The sequence below is a fragment of the Macaca mulatta genome, chromosome 1 (genome assembly GCF_049350105.2).
Source record: "Macaca mulatta isolate MMU2019108-1 chromosome 1, T2T-MMU8v2.0, whole genome shotgun sequence".
Taxonomy (NCBI): Eukaryota; Metazoa; Chordata; class Mammalia; order Primates; family Cercopithecidae; genus Macaca; species Macaca mulatta.
The window spans coordinates 107739349-107760897 of NC_133406.1; the positions used below are offsets into that span (position 1 = coordinate 107739349).

The following is a 21549-nucleotide window of genomic DNA, read 5'->3' on the forward strand; positions in this document are numbered from 1 at the left end:
GACTCCCTCCATTGAAGAAACAGATCATGGTAAGGGCTGAAAGTCGTACCATGTCTTCCCAGATTGTTACCTTCTATGGGATACTCAAATTATCTTTTTTTCCTACTCTACCCTTAGCCCCTCTAAATGATTGAGTCTGCTCCTTCCTCTGGTACAACAAACTCCTTTTCCAGGGCCTGCGTCACCGTCTCAGCTCTCTTCCTACAAGGTGGCTCCCAAACCCTTTCTTGAGGTACTGTAAGGAAAACTAAGGAAACTGAGAAACTTTCTTCCTACATTCCCCCGTAGAGAATTTTAAAACAATTCCATGCTCCCTTTGGCACCTACCTTACCCCTACCTGTCTGCTCATGCCTTTCTTGATTACTGGAATTCCATTTCCAAGAAATACCCAATGGCCTAAGTCCCTAGCCCAACCTGAAGAGGCGGAGGGACAAAGAAACCGGCCTTGCGAATCTTTTCAGGGTCTCCCGCCGCAGGGCCCCGAAGTAGCCAATCAAGCGCGCAAAATTCAGTGAGCTCATCCGCTGCTGAGCAGAGCCCGGAGCTGCTACGTGTCCGCGCCCTGGAGTCACGGGAGAACTTCGCCAGTCGTCCCAGCGCGACCCAGAGCCAGCTAGGGAGAGGCAGGTGGGAGAGGAGAGGGAAGAAAGGGGCGCTAGCACCAAGAGAAGGCACGCGGGGGCCGGGAGGTCGAGATTACAAAGAAAAGTGGGACGTGGGCTTAGGGTCCCAGAGGAAGAAAAGGACTGGACTAGGGAGAGAATTGCCTAATCAGAAGCAAAGGGAAAGAGAGGCGAGGTGCCAGAGGAGAGGGGAGGGAGAAGACGAGGGGTACAGGAGAAAGAGGGGTGGAGAGGGAAGGGAGAGAATGGGAGGCCGGAGTGGGGAGGGAGTCAGGCAGGAAGCGGGCGGCGTTCGAGAGTCCTAGCATGGGAATGGGGCTCTGAGACAGCTGCGGAGGTTCCCTGGCTTCCATGGAGGCACCGCCCCTCTTCTCTTTTCCTCACAGACAGCTTCCAGGAGATTTTAGAAATTGCTCTGTTCTTAAATGGGAGAAGCGCTAATGCCCAAATGCTGAGAAGGAGTAAAGCGGAGAAAACAGAGAAAAACAGTCACAAGTAGAGAGAAGTAGGCAGGAAAGGCGGGAAGGGGAATTGTCGATAAAAGAGAGGCAAGCAGGATGAGAATGAGAGAAGGAAAGGGGGCTGGGGAGAGGGTCAGGGCTGTCACATCCAGCAGGGGCTCTCCCTGAGTGCCTCACACTCACCCTGCTACCTTCTGTGCACACGGAGGACGGAGGCAACCTGAAGGTGGTGAGTGCTCATATTGTTTCTCCGGTTATGTGTTCGTGGGTGCCCTGTGTGAACGTCATCACACAGTAGGGAACCAAATTGGTTGTGCCAAGGTGTGGGACGACGGCAGAGGGACAGGGAGAAGACAGAGAGGAGTCACACTCAGCCCCTCGGTATTGGTGTCCAGTGCACAGTGAGTATTAAATAGGCCTTTGCTCAAATCAGTGCAGGAAATAGCCGTCTCATACCATGGTATAGGACTTTCAGTTTGCAGAGTGGATTTTCAACCACGAATTCACTTAATCTCAGAACAAACTCAAGAGATAGGCAGCCAGAAAGAACTGCTTTTTACAATGAGGTTCAATTACTTACCTAAAGGCACACAAATAGCATACCTCTCCAGAATCCTTTCTGTCTCTGATGGTGCTTTGGGGGCTTTTTCAACATTTTATGTTTCTTACAGCATTCCAGTGTGATTTACTTGCTTAGTTATCAGTCTCCTCAGCTAAACTTTGAGCTGGTTAAGAGCAAGAGCCTTAAGTTATTCATCGTTGTATCTTTAGCACTTAGCCCATAGTGGGCTCTCGGTACATTTAATTGGCTCTGGTAATTCATTCAGCCACACTTGGCACTGTGCTATGTATATTGTGAATCAGGCAGAGCATGTATTCTGTCCAACAGCATGGGCTTAGTCTTCACTCTCCTGTTTCTTCTTTCATCTGTGCTTTTTTCTGCATCCTCCTCAGTTGCTTTTCTCCTTGCTCATATTTCTTTCATCCCTCCCCTCCTCCTGCATTTCATAGGCATCTTTTTTCTGCATAGGCTGAATAAGTGAAATAGTGATGTAGATCATTCAAACCAAACTGAATTGTTCAGATGAGAGGACTGATAACCAAATAATCTCCAATAAATGGCATATTTGGGATATGCATGATGTATTGCCTCTATGGGTTTACAGAGAACTCACTCTGATATGTGGTGTCTTAAGAAACTGTAAGAGGTGGCTGGTTTTTTTTTCTTCCCCCGGGGGTGACATTTCTCCCTCTAATTTTGAAACGCACTTATAATCTCATGTCTTCTCTTGAGAACTGACTCTTAATACGCTTGAAAGTTACTCTGTCGTTTTTATAAAATTGTAAGCCTGTATAATAAATTACGAATGGCCACTCCCCAGGGAGTGGATGAGTGATTATAATGCTATCAACAGAAACATGGATAAGTAGCAGGAATTATAACCTGGGTTGTGAAAGACTTGTACCTTCTTTGGATTCAGATTGTGTCAGTCATTTATGACATCAGCATGAATTCTCTCAATGAATTCAGACTGGAAAGGAAAACTTAGGAGTACTCTGAATGGGTGGTATGGAATTTGAAGTGGAAATAGGAGCTCAGAAGGCGCTTCTGTCACTGAGACCATACAACCATTAGTGAGAGAAGGCCCAGGCAGATCAGTCATATCGGTCACATTCTTTCCCTGCTTAGAAACCATCACTGACTCTCCAGTCTCTGCAGATAATACCCAAAGTTGTCAGCCTAGCCTTCAAGGTTCTGTACAGTCTGATGCTGAACTTCCTTTCAGTTTTGTCTTTTCTCTACTCCACTCACTCCAGGTGCATTCCAGGCCTGTGAAGCCGTTTGGAACTCTCTCTATGAACGCTTTGTTTTCCTGCATCCATTCCTTTGCCTGCAATAACTTTGCTGATCATGCCCTTTGCCCATCTTCACACGTCTAAACCTTACCCATGCATAAAGCCTACGTTTTGGGGCATTTCCTTCCAGAAGTCTTCCCTGGTTGTCCCAGATTTAAATAATTCCCCATTTCTCTGAGTTACACACTTTATCTGCTTTTCCTTAAGTTATGCATTTCTTTCTACTTTGTACTGCAAGTTTGACTTTCCTCCTAAATTATAAAGATTCCATAGGTAGGGTCTGATGCATTTTGTATCCAGTATTGGCTCTAATATAGCATATTGCATATAGAAGTTGCTTAATAAATATTTCTTTATTAAATGAATCAAATACTAAGCATCTTCTGTTGTGAGAGTTAAGTTCAAAATTTCCAGTAAAGAGGAAATAGCAAACCAAACAGGATATGAATAGGCCAAGGGAGATGGTAGACTACCCAGAAAACTGTAAGACAGAAGAAATTGGTATTTGTCAACAGTTTCTATATGTCAGGATCCAAATTAGTTGCTGTATATTCATTATTCCAGAATAATCTTTTAATAGATAAACACGATTACACACATGTTAAAGCCAAATTAAGAAACTTGTCCTTATGATATATCTATTATTAGATACTGGGATAGGATGAACTTTAAACTTAGACCACTCTGACCACAAAGCCCAGGCTTTCTGCACATCTTTACTACACTGTCCCCCTCTGCAGAAGCATGTATTTTGTGTGTGTGGTGGTAGGGTAGAGCGTAAAGTGGGAAAGATTCCTCGTTGCATTGCTGGCCAGGGGTGATTCACCTAAATAATATTTACAACATTCACCTGCAGTATGATGAAAATGACAGTATAGCAAATTGGAAATGGGTACCTGTGGTGTTGATAGTCCTGTGGTTTGTACCTGTTGAATTACATTTTTACTTGGATGCCTTAGTATACCTGCACCTATACCTCTGGGACTATTTCATGGACTCCTAAGTGCCTTACCATGTGGGACTCTTTAGATAACCACGCAAATGGCATGTCTAGTTAAAAAAAAGAAAAAGCCTCCTTGTGTTTTCATAGCACTCTAGCACCTAGGCTGAAAACTAAAAAAATTATCTTCTTATTTGTTCTGAATTGCTTTGGAGGTTTCTTAATTCTTGATTTATTTGCTCATGGGTTCTAGTATCTTTAGGATTTCCAGCATTTTAAAGGACAAAGTAGCCCTTTCACCCACTGATTTTCTTCTTGTTGATTGTTCATGTTAAGAGTGGCAGAGGTGGGAATTGAAGAATTACTAATGTGCTTCTTTAAAGCAGCATTGGCACCTGTTATTCAGTTTTTCACTCATAGCACAGAATCTTACACATAGTAAGTGCTCAATAAATATTTATTGAATAAATAAATGAGTAACTCAAATAAATAAAAATGTATTGTCTTGAATTTAAGTAACTTTAGTGGAAAGTCTATGAAAGTCTGCCAGTGTAAGCCCTGATTGCTTGGTTTATATATTGTCCCTGCCGTGTCTGTTTTGGGGACCTACAACATATTGCCCTTACAGCCATAAACAGGGTCACAGGTGCACATGTCAGATGGTAGAACAAGAGGACAGAGCTCTCCTGCATAACTGCTGCTGGCCTTGCCAGTGCTTGGGTCCAGAGTCCCACTTCCCTGACTGTAGAAAAAAACAGCTCCCTGAGTAGGAGTTGATGATGATGGTGATGATGATGATGATGACTCAGCATTTCTCTAACTCCAGAGTTAAAAATACTGTTCATCCCAGCCTACTTGTTATTCCTCACGACTACCATGACAGGTGGGTGGAGGAGTGTTATCTCCAAGGGAAAAACATATTGGGGGCTGCGGCCCAGAATACTGAAGGGACCCACTTTTAGAATGGTTTATCTACATCCATTGCTGGGCTCCTTGTCCAGATTATGTCATTCTCATTTTTCCCTAACCCCAGCTTCTTGTGAATTCTATGTACAGTTGGATCACACACACAAGAGACTGGCCATAGCAAAATCAGAATTAGAACTCAGCCCCTGGAGCTTTTCTTTATGCTCAGAGTGACAGTTTTCTTTGACAGTGAATGTTTGATTGTGGATTTGGAAGAAATCAGACCAGTTCCATCTGAATTCTGGTTTAGATGAAAACTTCAAAATTTGGGGGAGTTGCTTTGACTTTAGAGCGCAAAACGCTGGTCAGAAGGAACTCTGTACAGTTAACTTCCTTCGGTGGTTCTTGGGCAGCCAGCAGCGATGCCACGTTTACTGAAGTCACTATGTAATTTCCTAATCTAAGACTTTGATTGCCTGAATGTCAAAATATTCTCTTACATCCTGCCCTCCGTTCCTTTCTAACTCTGTCTGTCCCCCGTTAAATTCCTAATTCCCTAATGGCTACGATATAACAGTGCAGTCAAATAGAAGCTGGCCATACGGGGTGGGAGTTATTCTGTCATCTGGTACCCTCTTTCTTTTCAGATACTATTTTTTCCTTTTTCGTTGCTCCTCCGGGAAAGGCCTCTTGTCCCCTCACAGGCAGCAGGATCTCCTAAAGGATCTCCTTTCTTTAGCTCCGATGCGCTCCAGCTCACATCCACTTTGGAACTTCAGAGCTCAGTCACGCTTCAGCTGCCTCCCTCCCTGATCTAGGCCTTCTCTCCACCTCACTGCCCCATCCACCCTCTTTCTGGCTGGGCTACTGAGACTTTGCTCCTCCTTGTTTCCTCCCTCTATTATTTCTGTTGCTGTCTGGTTTTTCCTCCTAGAGTCTTGTTTATCAAGCAGCCTCTTGATAAACTACTCCGTCCCAGCTTTGCTTTACTCTCCTAGGAGGCATACAGGATATGAGTGAATATAGATGGTCAATAGGAATGGAGAACAGAATCCTCACTGTAAGAAGTCCTAACATGTGGATTAGCTACTTAGCTTGGTAAAGCCTGGGCCAGAGAGCCAGGATTTATGGACTGAGGAGTCCTACACTATTAGATTATCTAAGAGATTTAGATTTAGAAGGAACCTGTACCCAATCTGGACTCAAACATGTTTATTATTACACCTTGGCAGACATCTTTTGGTTCCATCCTAAGCGGGTTGAAAATGAAAGGCTTTTGTTTTCTGCTTTGGGAATGGTGTGTGGCTAGGCTTTTCCAGGCTGAATAAGGAGGGAATCTTTTGAGATAGTTAGCTAGCTTGCCTGTGGTGGGTGTTAAGATGGGGTTAAAATGAAAAGCTTATCTTAGAGTTAACCCTTGATTCTCACTGAAAAACAATTATTATTAACATTTTTTAATATCCAAAGTTTAAGAGAAAAGTCAAATGTTTTTCCCTATCCAAACTTTAAGGTATTATGAATACATGTATTTTACATATTTCCTAAAACCTTTAAGCCAACTTGCATATCTGGCCATTGCCTACTGAATCCTAAGGGTCAGAGGTGGTTATTTCTAAGATCCTTTTGATTTTACGGAAGGATGGAACTAATGCCCTTTCTGACTCTCTATTGCCCAAATTCAGTAATGCCTTTTTCTCTTTCTGTTGCACTTAATTATGCCCAAAATATTCTCCCCGCTATGATTCTTAAAAGTGTAGATTTTTATAGTTGACAAGATATTAAGTATTAACTGGTCCAATCCTCTTATTTTAAAGATGAGGAACCAAGGCTCAGAGAGGTTTAGGAACTTGAGCATGGTCACACAGGCAGTGAGTGAGACCTGTACTCATTGACAGTTCATAGCAGTCCTTGTGGACTGGCTAATTCAGTGATTAATTTGACATTAAGTGTGATTATATTTCCACTGACACCTACCCTTCCTATGCCCCATCTCCTGTACATGATACTGAGGAACTCCAGGACCATGGACCTTAAGAGAAGTAAGTCTACTAAATGCCCAGTAGGTTGGGGAAGTTGGGTTATGATGAAGAGGGAGTCCCTGAAGATGGGGCAGATGGCATCTTCTTACACTTCAGGGCTTTACTGGCAGGTTCCAGTTCACACAGAAGAGGCCATCAGGCAGAAGTCACTGCCATGCCCTCTGGAGCTCAAAAGGGTGACTGTGAGGACACGCCGCCTGTGTGTGTGCATGTGTGTGTGTGCGCGCGCTTGCTGGCATCTGCACGGTGAAGAGCTGAGGGAATGCTAACCTGATTGTGAAGCAGGAGACAGGGGCCAGAACAGAAGAGAAAAAAAAAAAAGCAGAGGAACATGTCCTATTCTTGAGCTGGAGAGAGAAAAAATCTGGAGGCAGAAGTGGGCTTGTGGTAGGCTGAGGGGGGCCCTCAGAGACTTAGTTAAGATTCCGAGGAGCAGAGACTGGGAAGTGGGTGGCAGGGAAGGAGGTGGGGACAGCTGTTGCTTTGATTTGCTATTGAGTCAGTGTTCTTGGTGCATTAGCACCAGGAGGGAGCCCTGGGCTGGCCCCCAACCAAAACAAGCCCCTCTGTAGCCAATACTGAGTTGTAGCAAGAACTGCAGTTGAGAGAAAAAGGAAGGGGATTCGATCCCAAAAGAGTCTCTTCCTTGCCTTAGCTGCTTCCTTCTGGGACTGGGCTATGTGCTCTAGACAAGCATCTGGTGGTCTGCCCGAAGAGCATGGGAGGGTGAGGTGAAACAGCACAGGGGAGGGCTCAGTGAGGACCTCTAGAGCACAGATTCTGTGCAGGTACTGACTCTCTTCAGCTGTTTTGGAGTAGGCCCCTGAAGACAGGATGATAACAACCCCGAGCCATTTTAGGAGTGTCTGTTTATCCCATCTCCTCATTCGCTTCTCACTATGATCAAACACTTTAGACACACGGACAGGTATGACTTGAAATCTGCATTCTAATGCAATACAGTCAGGAGGCCAGACTTTGAACTCTTAGTTGTCCTCTTAAACTAAGTAGAGGGATTTTATACCCTTTCCCTCAATTTATCTTGCTGCTTTCACACACATGTAATAGAACTGGGGGGAAAAAGTTCCTCATCTTAGGAAAGTACTTGAGAAAGGAAACATAACAGATTCCAATGGGAGAATTCAATTTAGCTCATTGGAAGGGTATGGGAAAATAGAGACTGGGAATGGGCCAGAAAGCCCAGAAAATCAGGAGAAATAAAGAATAGATTCTCTGGAGATGAAAAATCTCAGCCCAGGTTCCAACAGCTTGCTTATACTCTGCAGTACCTATCCCAGTGCCCCAATACCTGTCTGAGCGCATGGATGAATTCCCTTTCTCAGTGGGCTCTGTCTTGTTCTCCTATGCTCCTTACATTGCACTTTAGATATTTCAGGCTGATGGCTTGGTGTGGTGGGATAACAATGCTGTGGAAAAGTTTAATTTGTTAGAAGTCAAGCAAGAAAGCACTCATCTCTGCTGGTTCTTATTTTCCTGACTTGTTTTTACTGTTACCCTTCACTGGATGATCGGAGTCAAGGTGTGGATGACAGGTTCAGGGCAATGGTTAGGAGCATTACATGAAGAAAAATGTGTTCTGCTCTACACACCCACAGTACTCTAGTTTCACTGATTCCCCCAATCCTAACTGCTATTTAGTCTCCCTACACTCTCCTCACTTAAAAAATAAAAGTCTGTATTTTTAAAATTGCTGTACATTGTTTGCATTAGCCTTCCTGAGAATTTAACTCTTCCGTGAAACAGATACATTCTCCCAAGTCCACAGATCTCACAGTCCCCGAAATGGAAAATAATACTGTTCTGACAAAAAGAACTCTTATCTCTCTTCTTAAATCTCCATTGAGTGTCTCTTATTTGATGTGGGCAAAAATATTTTTGTTCCCTAAGATGGGTGCATATTTTGACATGTGCCCCTCAACACACACACATAAAACACTCTGATTCTCACTAATCATATTTCTGGGTGTTTTTTTTTTTCTGATATGAACACACAGATTTTATTATGACCCAGATACAGAGTCCTTTTCACATGCCCATATTAATCAGAACCCCTTACTTCCAGAAAACCATATGGCTTAAACTCAAGAGATTCTCCCCAAAGCAGAATTCAGGCTCACTCTCCTGCTCAAACTCCCCAGGAGAGGGCCAGAATCCTCTCCTCTCCAGGGCTGAGGCTTGGTCCATCTGTCACTGACATTGGACTCCAGGACTTGGAAACCAGAAAAGAGTTGGCATTAAGTGGCAACTGAGGATAAATGAAAATATGGGAGGCTCAGGGGCTTAGTGGTGGTAATTTTTATATTTTTGTGAGATTAGCAGATAGAAATTATGGGAAGAAACATATATGTATTTGGAAAGATCTCATCCTTAAGAACTACAGTAAGAACTAGTGAGTGCAATTGTTCTACTGTAATTTTTGCATTTGCTGGGCAAAAAAAAAAAAAAAAAAAAAAAAAAGATTAGGAGCAGATGGTAAAACTGGCTTCTCATTTTATAATAACTCAAGAACTCAGCTCCAGGCTCTTCAAAGACTGACTGACCGCTATGCTAAGTTCCAAATTACCTGTCATTGATGTACTTACTGAAATCAGAATTGGAAGCAAAGAGCCAGGTCATAGAAGGGTAAAAGTAAACATATGAAACAAAAATATGCATATTTCCAATAAAATCTTGTATCAGAAGTACTAGTTCTTCATCCTACCTTGCCAATATTTGGGAGTATCTGAAGAAAGGGGAGAAATGAATAATGGCTAGCCTACAGATGAGTGCCTGAGACATCAGCCTTCATTTCTTTTTCTTTTTTTTTTCCTAGGGCAAGGTGATGCACCTGACCTTCTTGACCCTGAACTAGAAGTAAATGAGCTAAAGGTGCTTATAATTAGCAATCAATACACAATTAGTGTAGGTGTAGCTGGGGAAAGGGAAAATAAATCCTTAGAGAAGACAACATTTTAGTTTGTTCTTTAAGTTATTTAGCTTTCTTATTGTTCTCTTGGAGACTTCCAAGAGAAAGATAGAGAGAGAAGAGAAGGTTAAAGAATCCCAGGGGTAAGAGTTCACATTAAAGAATGATATATGTGCTGAAAAATATGTTGAGATTTCTGTATTTGAGTCTTTTTTGAAACCTGCCTGCTCTTCATGAGAATGGGGGTTTAGGAAGATGAGTAGATGGGAGACACTCCAGCTGTTACTATAACCCTAATTCTGTCTTGCTGAAGGCTCGCTCATAGAGATAAATCACTCTCATTACCTGTCCTTGAGGAATGAAGTTTCTCCTTGTTTCAAATGAAGAAATGAAAGAGGAGTCCTGGAAATTCATCCTGGAAGCCTGCCTCTTCTACTGGACTCTGCTGTAGGTCACTCATAAGTATTAACTATTATATTAACTTTTATCCATAAATTGACATGGGAAAATCAGCATTTAGGGGACGAGAAGGTTGTGTAGTTCTGATGTGATGTGAAGAACAGGCTGGCTAATATAAGACTGACAGGAGCTGAGCGCTGTCAGCTCCCTACCCCGTTTGACATCATCAGCTTATTGGAAGATACCCTCAAAGCACAGCAGAGTACAGTTTAAAGATGCATCTACTGAGATACGGCCAAGGACCTGTGCTCTCGGAGAAGATGGTTATATTTAAAGGCATTTAGTTTTGCACAAGGTGGTAATGAAGGTGGGGAAGTTAAGTCAAGATTTTGATATTTGTTTTCTCCTGTACATGTACTAACTAGGCCTAACCCTGCTTAGCTTCCGAGATCAGACAAGATCCAGTGCATTCAGGGTGGTATGGATGTATACTTGACACTTGTTTTCTATGCCTCTCATTTACCGGATTCCTCCATTATCTATTTTGATAACCCATTGTTATGTATTGTCTTTGCTAAGGTTGAAGGAAAAGGGTAAAAAAGCACCATCACGGGAAAGTTAGAGTTGGTTGTCATGCTCAGAGTGCTGTTAAGAGGTACATGTTTATAAACTGAGTAGGATTCATTTTACATTCCACACTTATAGTGTATACAGTCAATCCTGCATATCTATGGGTTCCACCTCCATAGATTCAATCAACTGCAGATTGAAAATATTTTTAAAAACTGTGCCAGTGCTAAACTTGTATAGACATTTTCTCCTGGCATTATTGCCTAAACAATACAGTAAAACAACTATGTACATAGCATTTAGATTGTGTATGGTATTATAAGTAATCTAGAGATAACAAAGTATACAGGATAATGTGCATAGGTTATATGCAAATACCACTCCATTTGATATCCAGGACTTGTGCATCTGCAGATTTTAGTATCTGTGGGAGGTCCTGGAACCAATCCTTCATGGATACCAAAGTACAACTGTATATGGTTATCATATAAGAGCAATACTATCTCAATCTAAAACAGAACTATATATAGTTGTATTTTTAATCTATGAATCCAGATATGACAAAACATTCAATTCTTTTGAGGCCATTTGAGGTCACTGTAGGCCACAATTTCCTGAGCATCTTACAAAAACCTTCTAGCACTGCTTTTTTAACCTAAGAATTGCTTGCCCTTCTGTTCCCTTCCTGCAGTTGATTAGATGGCTGTAAGGACTTCCTAGATCTATATCTCAGAGTTTTGTTATGTGTTTATGGTGGAACAGGTCAGGGACCATAACCAAGAACATGTGTGTGTTTGTGGTGGCAGGGAGGGAGATTCTAGCCCTGTTCTGGGGACTGCACTGTGGAGAATAAGGAGATTATGAAACTTGGAGGTAAAACAGGACCATGGAGAGCAACAAGAAAAGCCTGGAGTGTCACTGTCAGGGGCTAGCACCATGGAGAGCTCAAAGCACAGGTATAATAGCTTGCTCCATAAAGAACAGGGAACTGGGATCATGGGGTAAGGCAGCCAGCTCTCAAGCACAGGAACTAAAAGAACAGACATCATGCTTCTATTAGGATCACTCTATGCTCATCACTTGCTCTCTCTGAAGTGCTTTATTTGAACCTGCCAGGGTGATACACAGCCAAGAGACTGTGCTGAAAAATGAGGACCACCACCAGACTCAGTTTGTCAACATGAGCCTCTGTGATTACATTAGATACCTAGATATTAGTGGTGACGGAGGGGCTTTTAATATGCTTTAGCTTACCATGAGTAAAATTAGGCCTATCGTCTAAAGACGGAACTGAGAGCCTGTGCTCCCTCAGAGACAGTAGGGCACAAGAAAGTCAAAATACATATTTTCGTCAGGTAGGGTATGAGATGTGTCAGACTCAGAATGTCCCAATGTATCCAAAATTGCTATAAGTAGTTCAGACAACCACACTAGAAGACAGGTATGGAATCACGCCTCTTGTTCTCAGGATTTAGAAGTTTCTCTGTTAGTTGAGGAATTTCATGACTGTCTTAAGGGTTAGGAAAATATTGGTAAAGAGAGAAATGATTCTTTAGTATTTGCTTCTTCAGTGAAGAGTATGTACCTTTACTTCTTAGCATCTTAGCTTCTGTTGTGTAAAAATCCCAACAGATTCATGTGTTCAAGCCTCCTGAAGGCTTGACTTCTCTGTACTAGAAGGGATGGATCTCCTTGTCATATATAACAGAATTGGACTGGGTTTCTACTTGGGTAGTTATTGGAGCCCCGGGCACCAGCTGGTTCTGACCTTGTGAAAAATGATCACTGCTGCTGATCCTAGAGGCAGAAACAGGTCTCTAGCCCTGGAAACTTGTTCTTCTTCATTTTATGATGACATGGTGTGTTTATACTTAATCTGAGCAAGTTCTTAGAAACAGAATCTTTTTCTGATGGCTTGCTTCTCCAGGGTCCTTTTCTGATGGTTTGTTTCCCTCTGTCTTTTGTAAGCATTTCCATGGGGATTGCTATTCTCAGAGATCAAGGGTGGACCTCTAAAACATGACCTCATACAGGAAACAAAATATTCTAGTACATGGGCCTATGGTCAATGTTAAACATGAAACATTACATTCTAACATGAAAAATAGAAGATATAATTACCAAAACTTTATAATAACTTTGAATTTTTCACTCAGTAGTCAGTAAGGAACTGGTCCAGTCCACAGCTTGCTTTCAACAAGAATCTGGAACCTAGATCACCATCCTTAGGTAAAACTCTATTACAGAGAATTAGATGACAAAAAAGGGATTGTTGAACCAGTATGCAGTTCCACTGGAGTAGGACGTAACAAAGAATAAGACTAGTCACAGCCCCAGGGGTTTTCTTTCTCTGGTGATATTTGTGAAGATTTTTTTCCTACCATGTGATTTAAGGAAAATAAACTTTTAATCCCATTTTACATATTATTTGGACTGCAAGAAATTAGCAACATCAAGAAGTACCAAAATCAAATCTAAGAATTTACAGAGCAATGGCACAACCTCTCAATTATTTCAAAGTAACCAGAACGCCAAAGAGATGCTGCCTGTGGAAATTTATGGCTGCAGAACTATGAGTCACTCTCTCCAAGTGAGTAGTGAATATCTCCAACAAGGCACTCTTGCAATTAGATTTGGACCTCCTTTCTTCTTCAGTTGGAAGAGGAAGGAGAAAGAGCCTAAGGGTAGTAAGCTGGCTCATTCTGTCAGTCTAGGACAGAGGATTTTGAACTGTGTGGCAGAACCCCAGGTAGTTCCTTAAGGATTATAGGAATGTGTAAAAGCCAGTAAGACAGGGAAAAGGGATATAGGTCTTACTTCACTATTTCAACAACAGCAGTTCTCCTTTGATATGTTTTTCTCATTTGTTAAAAATGTCTCACATCTTTGTTTTAAAAACAAAATGGGAAAACTCCTGCCCTAGAGGAAACTATTAAAACCAGCAGTGCTATCCAGATCTATGGAGAAGCTTAGAATAGAGTGGCATAACTGCTGGGTAGGCAGTTGACATTACATAGGTTAGGACCTACATGAAACACACTGATTCTTCATGGAGTTAACTAAACTCTGCTATATGAGTGTCTCTGTGATGGTCTTAACTTTTCCGTGCCAGAAGATGCACATGTCTAAAAGGAGAGCATATCCTTCTCAAGAGTTACAGCTGCAACTAGGAGGAGAACAGGAACAGAAACAGAACAGTTACAGCTGCAACTAGGAACAGAGACTGGATGGAGTCGATCTGCCAAACAGATCTGTGTACAGCACTAGAGCGAATGCCTGCTGGACTTCTCTGGCACATTGGGCATGATGTCCTCACTGGGCATCTGGCCAGGGGGCTGTAGAATGAATGATAGTGGACAGAGGTCATTGAGAAGAAATAGATGTTCATGTGTGGGGCAGCGCAGTACAAGGTTAAATTGCTATAAACTTATCTGAAACAAAGAGAGGCTATCCGTCTATCTGTCTTTACCCTAGGTCAATTCACAGAGTGCTGGAAATAACTTGAGAAGGAAGAGCCCAAGAAAGCTGGTCACAGTGTTGAATACTGAGCTATTCACCAGAGAGAGGACACATTAAGTTCATAGACTTGAGTCCTCCAAAGCTAGAATTGTCAACCACAGTGAAAACTAGTGGAGAAATGTGAGAAGGAAGGGCAGATGGGACATTCTAAATGTCTTACCTGTTCCTGAGCTGTTGGCACAACTCTCATGGCCAGTCTTAGATATCAGTTGCTTGCCCTCTCAATCCCTGTTCAGCCTTATGAAGCTTAAGAAACTTATGCTGTGCCCCAGGGGACGATATGCCCCAGCAGCACATTAAGTTTGTTTCCTTATTCTAAATGGGAAAAGATATGCTACCACAACAGCCTTGACAATTCAAGCATCAGCATAAGAGTATCTTGTCCTTAAACCTTCACACCACATCTCTCATAGTTTTGGTCAAACATTACCAGTTAAGTACATATTGCCTAGTTTTCTTCCCAGGGGCCCCAGGCCAACTCAGGGGTACTAGACACATGTCCATGATCCTGTGCAAAATAGTCTTCAGGATCACTATCCGTGAGCATTAAATCTACGCATTTACCTCCCACCATCAGCACTGGCCTTCTTAGATCCAGAAACTAAAAGATAGAATTAACTTAAGATAGAAGATACAGTGGCTATGTCTCATGCATCAGTGTGTCCTGAGATACTGCACACCAGACAGATGTCCATTATCTGTGAAGATAATGCTCTCCAAGGAAAATGATGCTTGGTTTGACTCTTCTTTGGAAACAGACCCCTCCTGTTCATCTCCCACTTCCCCACCTCTCCTCTGGAAATTCCCCATTTAGAAGTGACTGCTTTCCACTGTTTCTCTCAGGCCGCTGCTCTGAAACATATTTCTAAATATGAGGATATAACATTTCTCTTCCTCTCAACTTTAAGCCTGAATAGGGGCTGAGCCCCCAATTTGAGGACCAAGAAAGAAGAGTGTAGTCAGTGAAGAAAGACTTGGCTAGTATACTGATTTACTCTAGTCTATAGTTTTTTTACATCTTAGAGTAGAAGAGCTCACAGCTTTCTGGATGACGTCTTCCTCTCTTTTTGGGGCCCAGCCTAGCACCATCAGTTCCCATTGCTGAACGGCTGCAGTTTGGATCATATTTGCCTCTCGTTATAAAACTCAGCAGGTTAGAAAGGCCAGGGGCTGCAGCTGAAAGTCGAGGCCTAGTAGGAGGGTCATTAGTGAGGCACAAACACCCAGCAGCCTCTCTGTCTTGCACTTAGCCTGCTCTCCCCAAAGACTCCCTTCAGCTCCTCAGTGAGTGGGGTCCTCAGTGCAGTCCTCTGGGGAAGGGGATTCCACTTAGGGGAAAGGAGAGGCTGCTGTCTCTGTGGTGACTAGGGCGGGAACTCCCTTTGGGGAGTTTGATGGGTAGAGGGCGGAAGGAGTCAGCCAGCCAACTATAGGGAGGGGATCCCCAGGGTCCCCATACCAGGGAAGCTCCTTTATCACGATGGAGACAGGTCTGAGGGAGGTCAGGCGAGGTAGAGCGATTATTCCTCCAGTACCCTGGCTCTTCGCCTGTTTTCCTCAGATGAAATTCTCTACATCATCCTCCCCAGTTTCAACCCCTCCCCTCTCCACCCCCGCCCAGCCCTGTGCCCATCCCTGCTGGCCACTGGGTCCATCGCCCAGGAGCCACCTCCCCTTTCTCCTCCCCTGCGGTTCTTTCTGTTTTTCGTTGGCATCTGGCCGGGCATAGCCACCACCCTCCCCCTTCACTCTCCCCACTTCCCTTTGCTCCACAGAGGTCCTGTTCCCTCTCCCCCTTCCTCCATCCCAGCCCTCCTCCTCTTCCAACAGGGCGCGGGGAGAGGAGGATGCATTCCTTTAGTCTCTTCACAGCCGGCCCTCCCTCCTCAGGGACCTGAGGCTGGGAGCGGTGGCCCCCTTCCGGGTTTCCCTACACGCTGCCCCTCTGCCATCCCACTAACCGTTAGTAGCCTTTAAGAAAGCTGAGGTGCCCCCACAGCGCTGACCTACATAGCCCGGCCCAGGGCGGGAGGGGCTCTTCCCCAAGTCCCCTCACCCCTGGCCCCGCCTCCTTTCTCCCCCGACTCCCTTCCTTCATCTCTCTACCATTAGGAACCGAAGAAGGTTTGAGTTCCAGACTGGGGCAAAGGGGCTAGGTATGCTACCCCACCCCAAATTTGGGAAAATCAGTGCTTAGCCCGGGAAAGCTTTGGGTGTCTCATGCATCCTCCTCCCCAAATATCTTGATTCTTTCTTTTGCGCTCCCCCCCACCCCCACCCCGCCTCTGCTCCTGTCTGGATTTCTTTTCCCAGCTTCTACCACTGCCAGGGATATTGCCATCCTGGGCCCCCTCCGCCCTGTGTTGTTGTTTTGCTCCAAGGATAAGGGCCCCCTTCTTTGCCCACGCCCCCCTCAGCAGCCTCACCCAGACCCCCTTCTCTGCCCACTCGGAGCTGCGCCGCGGGTGGCGGCGGGGACGGGCGGGGGAGCAGAAATGTTTGCATACAGCAGTTTGGGGGATTGCACTGGCTACCCAACCCCTACAGACATACATACACAAACACCCGACACACGCCCTGACTGAAACAGCGACAAATCTCACTCCGCCCCCAACACACACTGACACAGACATACACACAGATACTGACACAGAAACGCAGAGCCAGACACCAACACAGACGCGCGCGCACACGGACAGCAACACATCCAGACCCGGGGCTGCTCCTAACGGACATCAGCCCCGAGAGCCAAATCCCGGTGCACACGCAGACACACGCTCGGTGGTGTACACAGAAGGGTGCACACGCCGGCACACCCACAGCCCACAGAGACACGGATGCTCAGAGACAGACACAAGGGTATTAGCAGCGGCTGGTGACTTTAACCCCGGTTCCAAACAAAGCCAACAGGCTCCCTCCGCCAGACTCCCGATCCCAGCCCCCGCCTCGGGTCACTCCCCTCCTCCCCAGGCGCCGCCCCCTCCCTCACTCACCGTCCTGGGAGAGGTTGGCCCCACTGGGCGCCCAGCAGCAGGCGAACAGCAGGAGCAGGAGCAAGGCGACTGGGGCCCCCATCGCGCTTCCCGGCCGGCTCCCTGGCTGGGCGCTGGCGAGCCTGAATCCCCGGGGGCTGGGGATGGGGAGGGGGTGGACTACGACGTTGACCTAAAGGGCGCCCCCGAGCCGCTTCGGAGCCCGGGGCCGAGGTGGGGACCGGGAGGGAGCCGGCGCTGCTGCAGTCGCGGGGATTAAATAGGGCGCTCGGAGCAAACCATTTGGTTGGAGGTAGAGGGGGGTTGGCGGGGGGTTGGGCTGGTCGCGGGGGGGGCAGGCTGCCGCATTCCCCACTCCCCCCACCTTCAACACCCCCTCCTTGCCTTCGTGGTGCCTTCCACCCTCTCCCCCGGGAGCTCTGCCAGCCGGGCTCGGGTGTGGATCAGAGGGAGGGAGCTGGCTCAGCAGTGGGACCCCGCGCTCACCCCTCTTAGGCTTGGGGTGGAGGGAGGGGAGTCGGACAGGGCCATGGGCCAGCTGGCGAGCACGGCCACTGCAGGCCTGGGCAAGGGCGTGCCCACTAGGCTGAGATCCTCCAGCTCCGCCCTCCATCCTTTGGCAACTGGGGATCCCCTTAAGCCCTGGGGTCCCCCACCAACCATGTACCCAGGGATATCTCTCCAGTGGATAACTACTAACTCTCAGCTTTCTCCTAAACGCTAACATCTCTAATTCCTCTTACCCAAGAGCCCATAGTTATCTGTCCAGCAACAATTTGTGGCCCCCGGCCTTAAGCCCTGGGGTCCCCCTATCAACAATGTACCCAGGGACATCTGTCCAGTGGGTAATTGCTAACTCTCATCATTCTCCTAAACGCTAACATCCCTAATTCCTCTTACCCAAGAGCCCATAGTTGTCTGTCCAGCAAGAATTCGTGGCCCCAGGCAATCTCCCTTGAAAGGCATCTTCCAGCAAACTCCCAAGCCTTGGGAACCAATGTCTCCCTCAATCTCACTCAAGGAAATAACTCACCCTCTGAAAACATGATTTCACCCCAGACTCTTGCCCAATCTGGCAGCCTAACAAAGCAACTCAGTCGTTTTCTTTCTTAACCCTCCCTATTCTATCCCTTTAACCCCCAGTCCTTTTCTCCAATATTTTTTCTTCTTTCTTGATCTTTTGCAGGATCTTGCCCATCTCAGGTTTGAGTTAGTAAGGTTCATGGATGAAGAGTCTGATCTAGAAACCCTCTAAGGACCCCTGCATCTGTGACCAAAGCAACTCTCATTCCTGAGGCCAGATGTAACAAGATGATGAGAGGTGACAACGTGCTAGCAGCACTCGCTCGCTCTCGGAATGAAGCCAGCGAGACCAAGAACCCACCAATTCCGGACACAATGAGAGATGCAGGGTGTTTGCGCTTGGTCTTGGCTTAAGTGTCCCAAATCCCTGGTGTTTGCTGTTCTTTGTGACTGAGTATCTCTGAGAGAGTCTTGATATATCTCAGAAAGGGATCTTTCTAAATCAGTCTTGCTGAAACTTAGCTTTTGGAAATACATTTCTAAATGTTAGAATTCTAGAATAAAATAATTTTAGATATGTAAGAATTCTTAGAAAATGGCTCTTCCAACCCCTTAATTATATAGGTACAACTGAGGCTCAAAGGAGGCTAACTGAACCAAGGTTACACTGACAGTTAACCGTAGAAGACACAAGTGGTGGCTGGGATTTGCAACAATATGATTTTAAAGTGTCTTCCAATCCTGTGAGGCTAATATTTTATCCCTAGATGAGGGATTTGGGTGCTTGTCTTCTAACTCTTAGACCAGCTCTCTTTCTGGGCTGATGACTGTCTCACTGGGCTAAACTTTAATGTTTGGGTAATCTTTCCTTCTTGAAAACAGAGTTTTTCAGCCCCCTGTGATGTAGTTAATGTTTCTGTCACCCAGAAACTCAAGGGCAGGGATGTGGAAAGTACTTGGTTACCAGTAAAGCCCTATATAAATTACAAGCAATTATGGGAGGTCAGGAGAGAATATTCCCCAGGGAAATTCCTCCAGATTGTCAGGATGCTGCCCCACAGTTTTTCTCTTATGGCTGTTAGAGTTGATGATTTCTGGGAGAAGAGTTCTGCCTGCCTCTTGGACATTTCTTGAGTGCCTGGATAGTTAAGATTTTCTTGCACGGAAGTGTTGACCATCTTTGGCTGTCTGACTTGCCTGACTTGACATATCTCAGTGGCTCCAGACCATTCTGTCTCCCTAGGGTTTGCTGATATCTTAGAAACTCCAAGAGATGAAAATAAAGGGGGTACTATATTTGAGGGGTGTGGAAACCGGAAAGTAAGAGAGAGAAGAGGCTGGGCTAGGGGGTAGGGGAGAGATGTGGGAAAGATTGAACTTTCCCACAGAGGTGGGGCCATGTTGGCATGAAGTTAGTTATGCAGAGATCAGGCAGTAACGTGGGTGTTTTCAAAACAGAAATCAGATTCAGAAGGGAAAGATCAGGCTACCCTAGTTAAAGGGTCTTAGTGGATGAAGAGTATTATCTTTGCAGCTAGAAGACATCTTAGAGATCATCTAAGTGGGCTTAAGAGAGAACAGGTTAATGGAGAGGGAGGGGAGTGAGAGTGGGGATGGGTGGGATAGGGACCGCAGGATGTAGGATTAGGTCTCATAGTCTTCTAATTAATCTGCCTTTTCCATCTGCTGCTCTGCAGTGATCCCCTTCTGCCTGACCCCCTTAATTCTGTAATACTTGCTGGTCTGGCCCTACTCTCTACTGTAACTCCATGACAAGAACCAAGGGTGAGAGGTAAGGAGGAAAGCTGTTTTGGAGAGAGTATTAAGAGTTAGCATATGAGACTCTGGAATGCTCTTTTCCTACTGGCTCCTCTTCTCCTTTCTGCATCATCAGCATCAGTTTGGCAGCAGTTTAAGTCCTGGGAATAGGAAACAGTCACTGGCTTTTAGAATTATAGAATAAAAGAATGTTAGAGTTGTACGGGACCTTCAAGATTATCTAATTAATACCCCTTGTTGAACAGATAAGGAAAATGGAGCTCAGAGAAGCTAAATGACTTTCTGTGTTCATACAGCTAGCTGGCAGAAGGGTTACCAGCACTGGGTGGGGAATGGGAGATAGTACCCTTGGAAGCAGGAAGGATAAGAAGAGTCATTCCCAAAACTCTAGAGTAGTGTCCAATTTGAGGAATTCCTCACTCTTGCATATTTCGGAGTGAAAAGTAGTTTCTCCTACTGATGTGGATGTTCGCATTTGGAATAACTTCTTGCCTATAGTCGTTCCAATGCCCTTTTTACATGTGCACCCAGCATCCTGCAGGCGCCCACCCTCCTCACTAGGAATATAGTTTTACAAAGAAAGATTGACCTACAAGGATTAACCCCATCATGAAAATAGGTAAAATAAAAGTATCCATGTTGGATTGTGATCTCTATGGTTACTTTCCACTCTCAACGCTGTGACATACAGTGTGCATTTCCCAGAGACGTGCACAAAGTCTGGAGTAGGTTGTCTGTGGGATTACAGAGCTGGTAGCTACACTGAAAATCTGAGGAAGCAGGGAAGGGGAGTGGAGAGAAGGCGGGCTTTGCCTCCTAGATGCCCCTGTCCACTCAGCAACAGCCTGGGTAGCTGAGGGTGTGGAATGTGATGCTGGCACTGGTGCTGGGCTAGACGCAGCTGTGTGGGCCCTGGGCATTCCTTTCCCCACGCTGCTCCTGCCCGGGAGGGAAAAGGGAAAGAACTCAGCCTGAGTGGGTGAATTTTACATATTCATCAGGGAGAAGATGACAGCACCTGTAGGGAAAAAATTAAGAAGGCTTAATATCCATTCAGATTCTGCTTTGTACTCTAACCCTTTTTTCTCCTCTGTATGAGTTTTCTGTATCACTAAATTCTACATAGGTTTCCACATTGCTTTCGTCTTCAATTTTCCACCCAGCTAAACCAGTACTCCATACTGCTTCTTACTTCTATTATCCAGTTTTAATTAACACCAACCTTAATAATAACCCCTGTATGCATTACAATTGTAACCTTAATTGAATTGTAATTTCAGTCCTAACCGTAATCTATTATAGGCTCTGACTATTAATCCTAATACCAACCTGAATTTAATCGCCAGTTTTAACCAGCATCTTGATTCTAACCAGTTTTAAGCCAGCAATCAGAGCAGCAACATGCACATAATAAAAGTGATCATAGGTACCGCTATTGAGAACCCACCAAATGCCAGATTTTGTGCTGGGTACTTTATGTACACAGTAGCTCACTTAAGTACCAGAAAGTACC

The 21549-nt window shown here is 45.0% G+C and overlaps 2 protein-coding genes across 5 annotated transcripts in view; one reads left to right on the forward strand and one right to left on the reverse strand.

Moving 5' to 3' along the window:
- The window catches only part of CADM3 (cell adhesion molecule 3), a 31708-nt gene extending 14241 nt beyond the window's left edge, over positions 1-17467 (reverse strand). For 2 of the 3 annotated variants that reach the window (XM_015112732.3, XM_015112731.3), the window contains exon 1: positions 17235-17467. In XM_015112732.3, coding sequence (XP_014968218.1) covers positions 17235-17316 — 82 coding nt within the window. In that variant the 5' untranslated portion in view covers positions 17317-17467. Of the gene's footprint in view, positions 1-327; positions 1079-17234 lie in introns of those variants that run through there. The other variant, XM_077941489.1, reaches the window with a different exon arrangement.
- Positions 545-21549, forward strand: part of AIM2 (absent in melanoma 2) — a 131215-nt gene continuing 110210 nt past the window's right edge. Inside the window, exons 1-2 of one of the 2 annotated variants that reach the window (XM_077941514.1) lie at positions 9666-9716; positions 10067-10200. The gene's annotated coding sequence lies outside the window, so the exon portion shown is untranslated. Of the gene's footprint in view, positions 1315-9665; positions 9717-10066; positions 10201-21549 lie in introns of those variants that run through there. The other variant, XM_015112746.3, reaches the window with a different exon arrangement.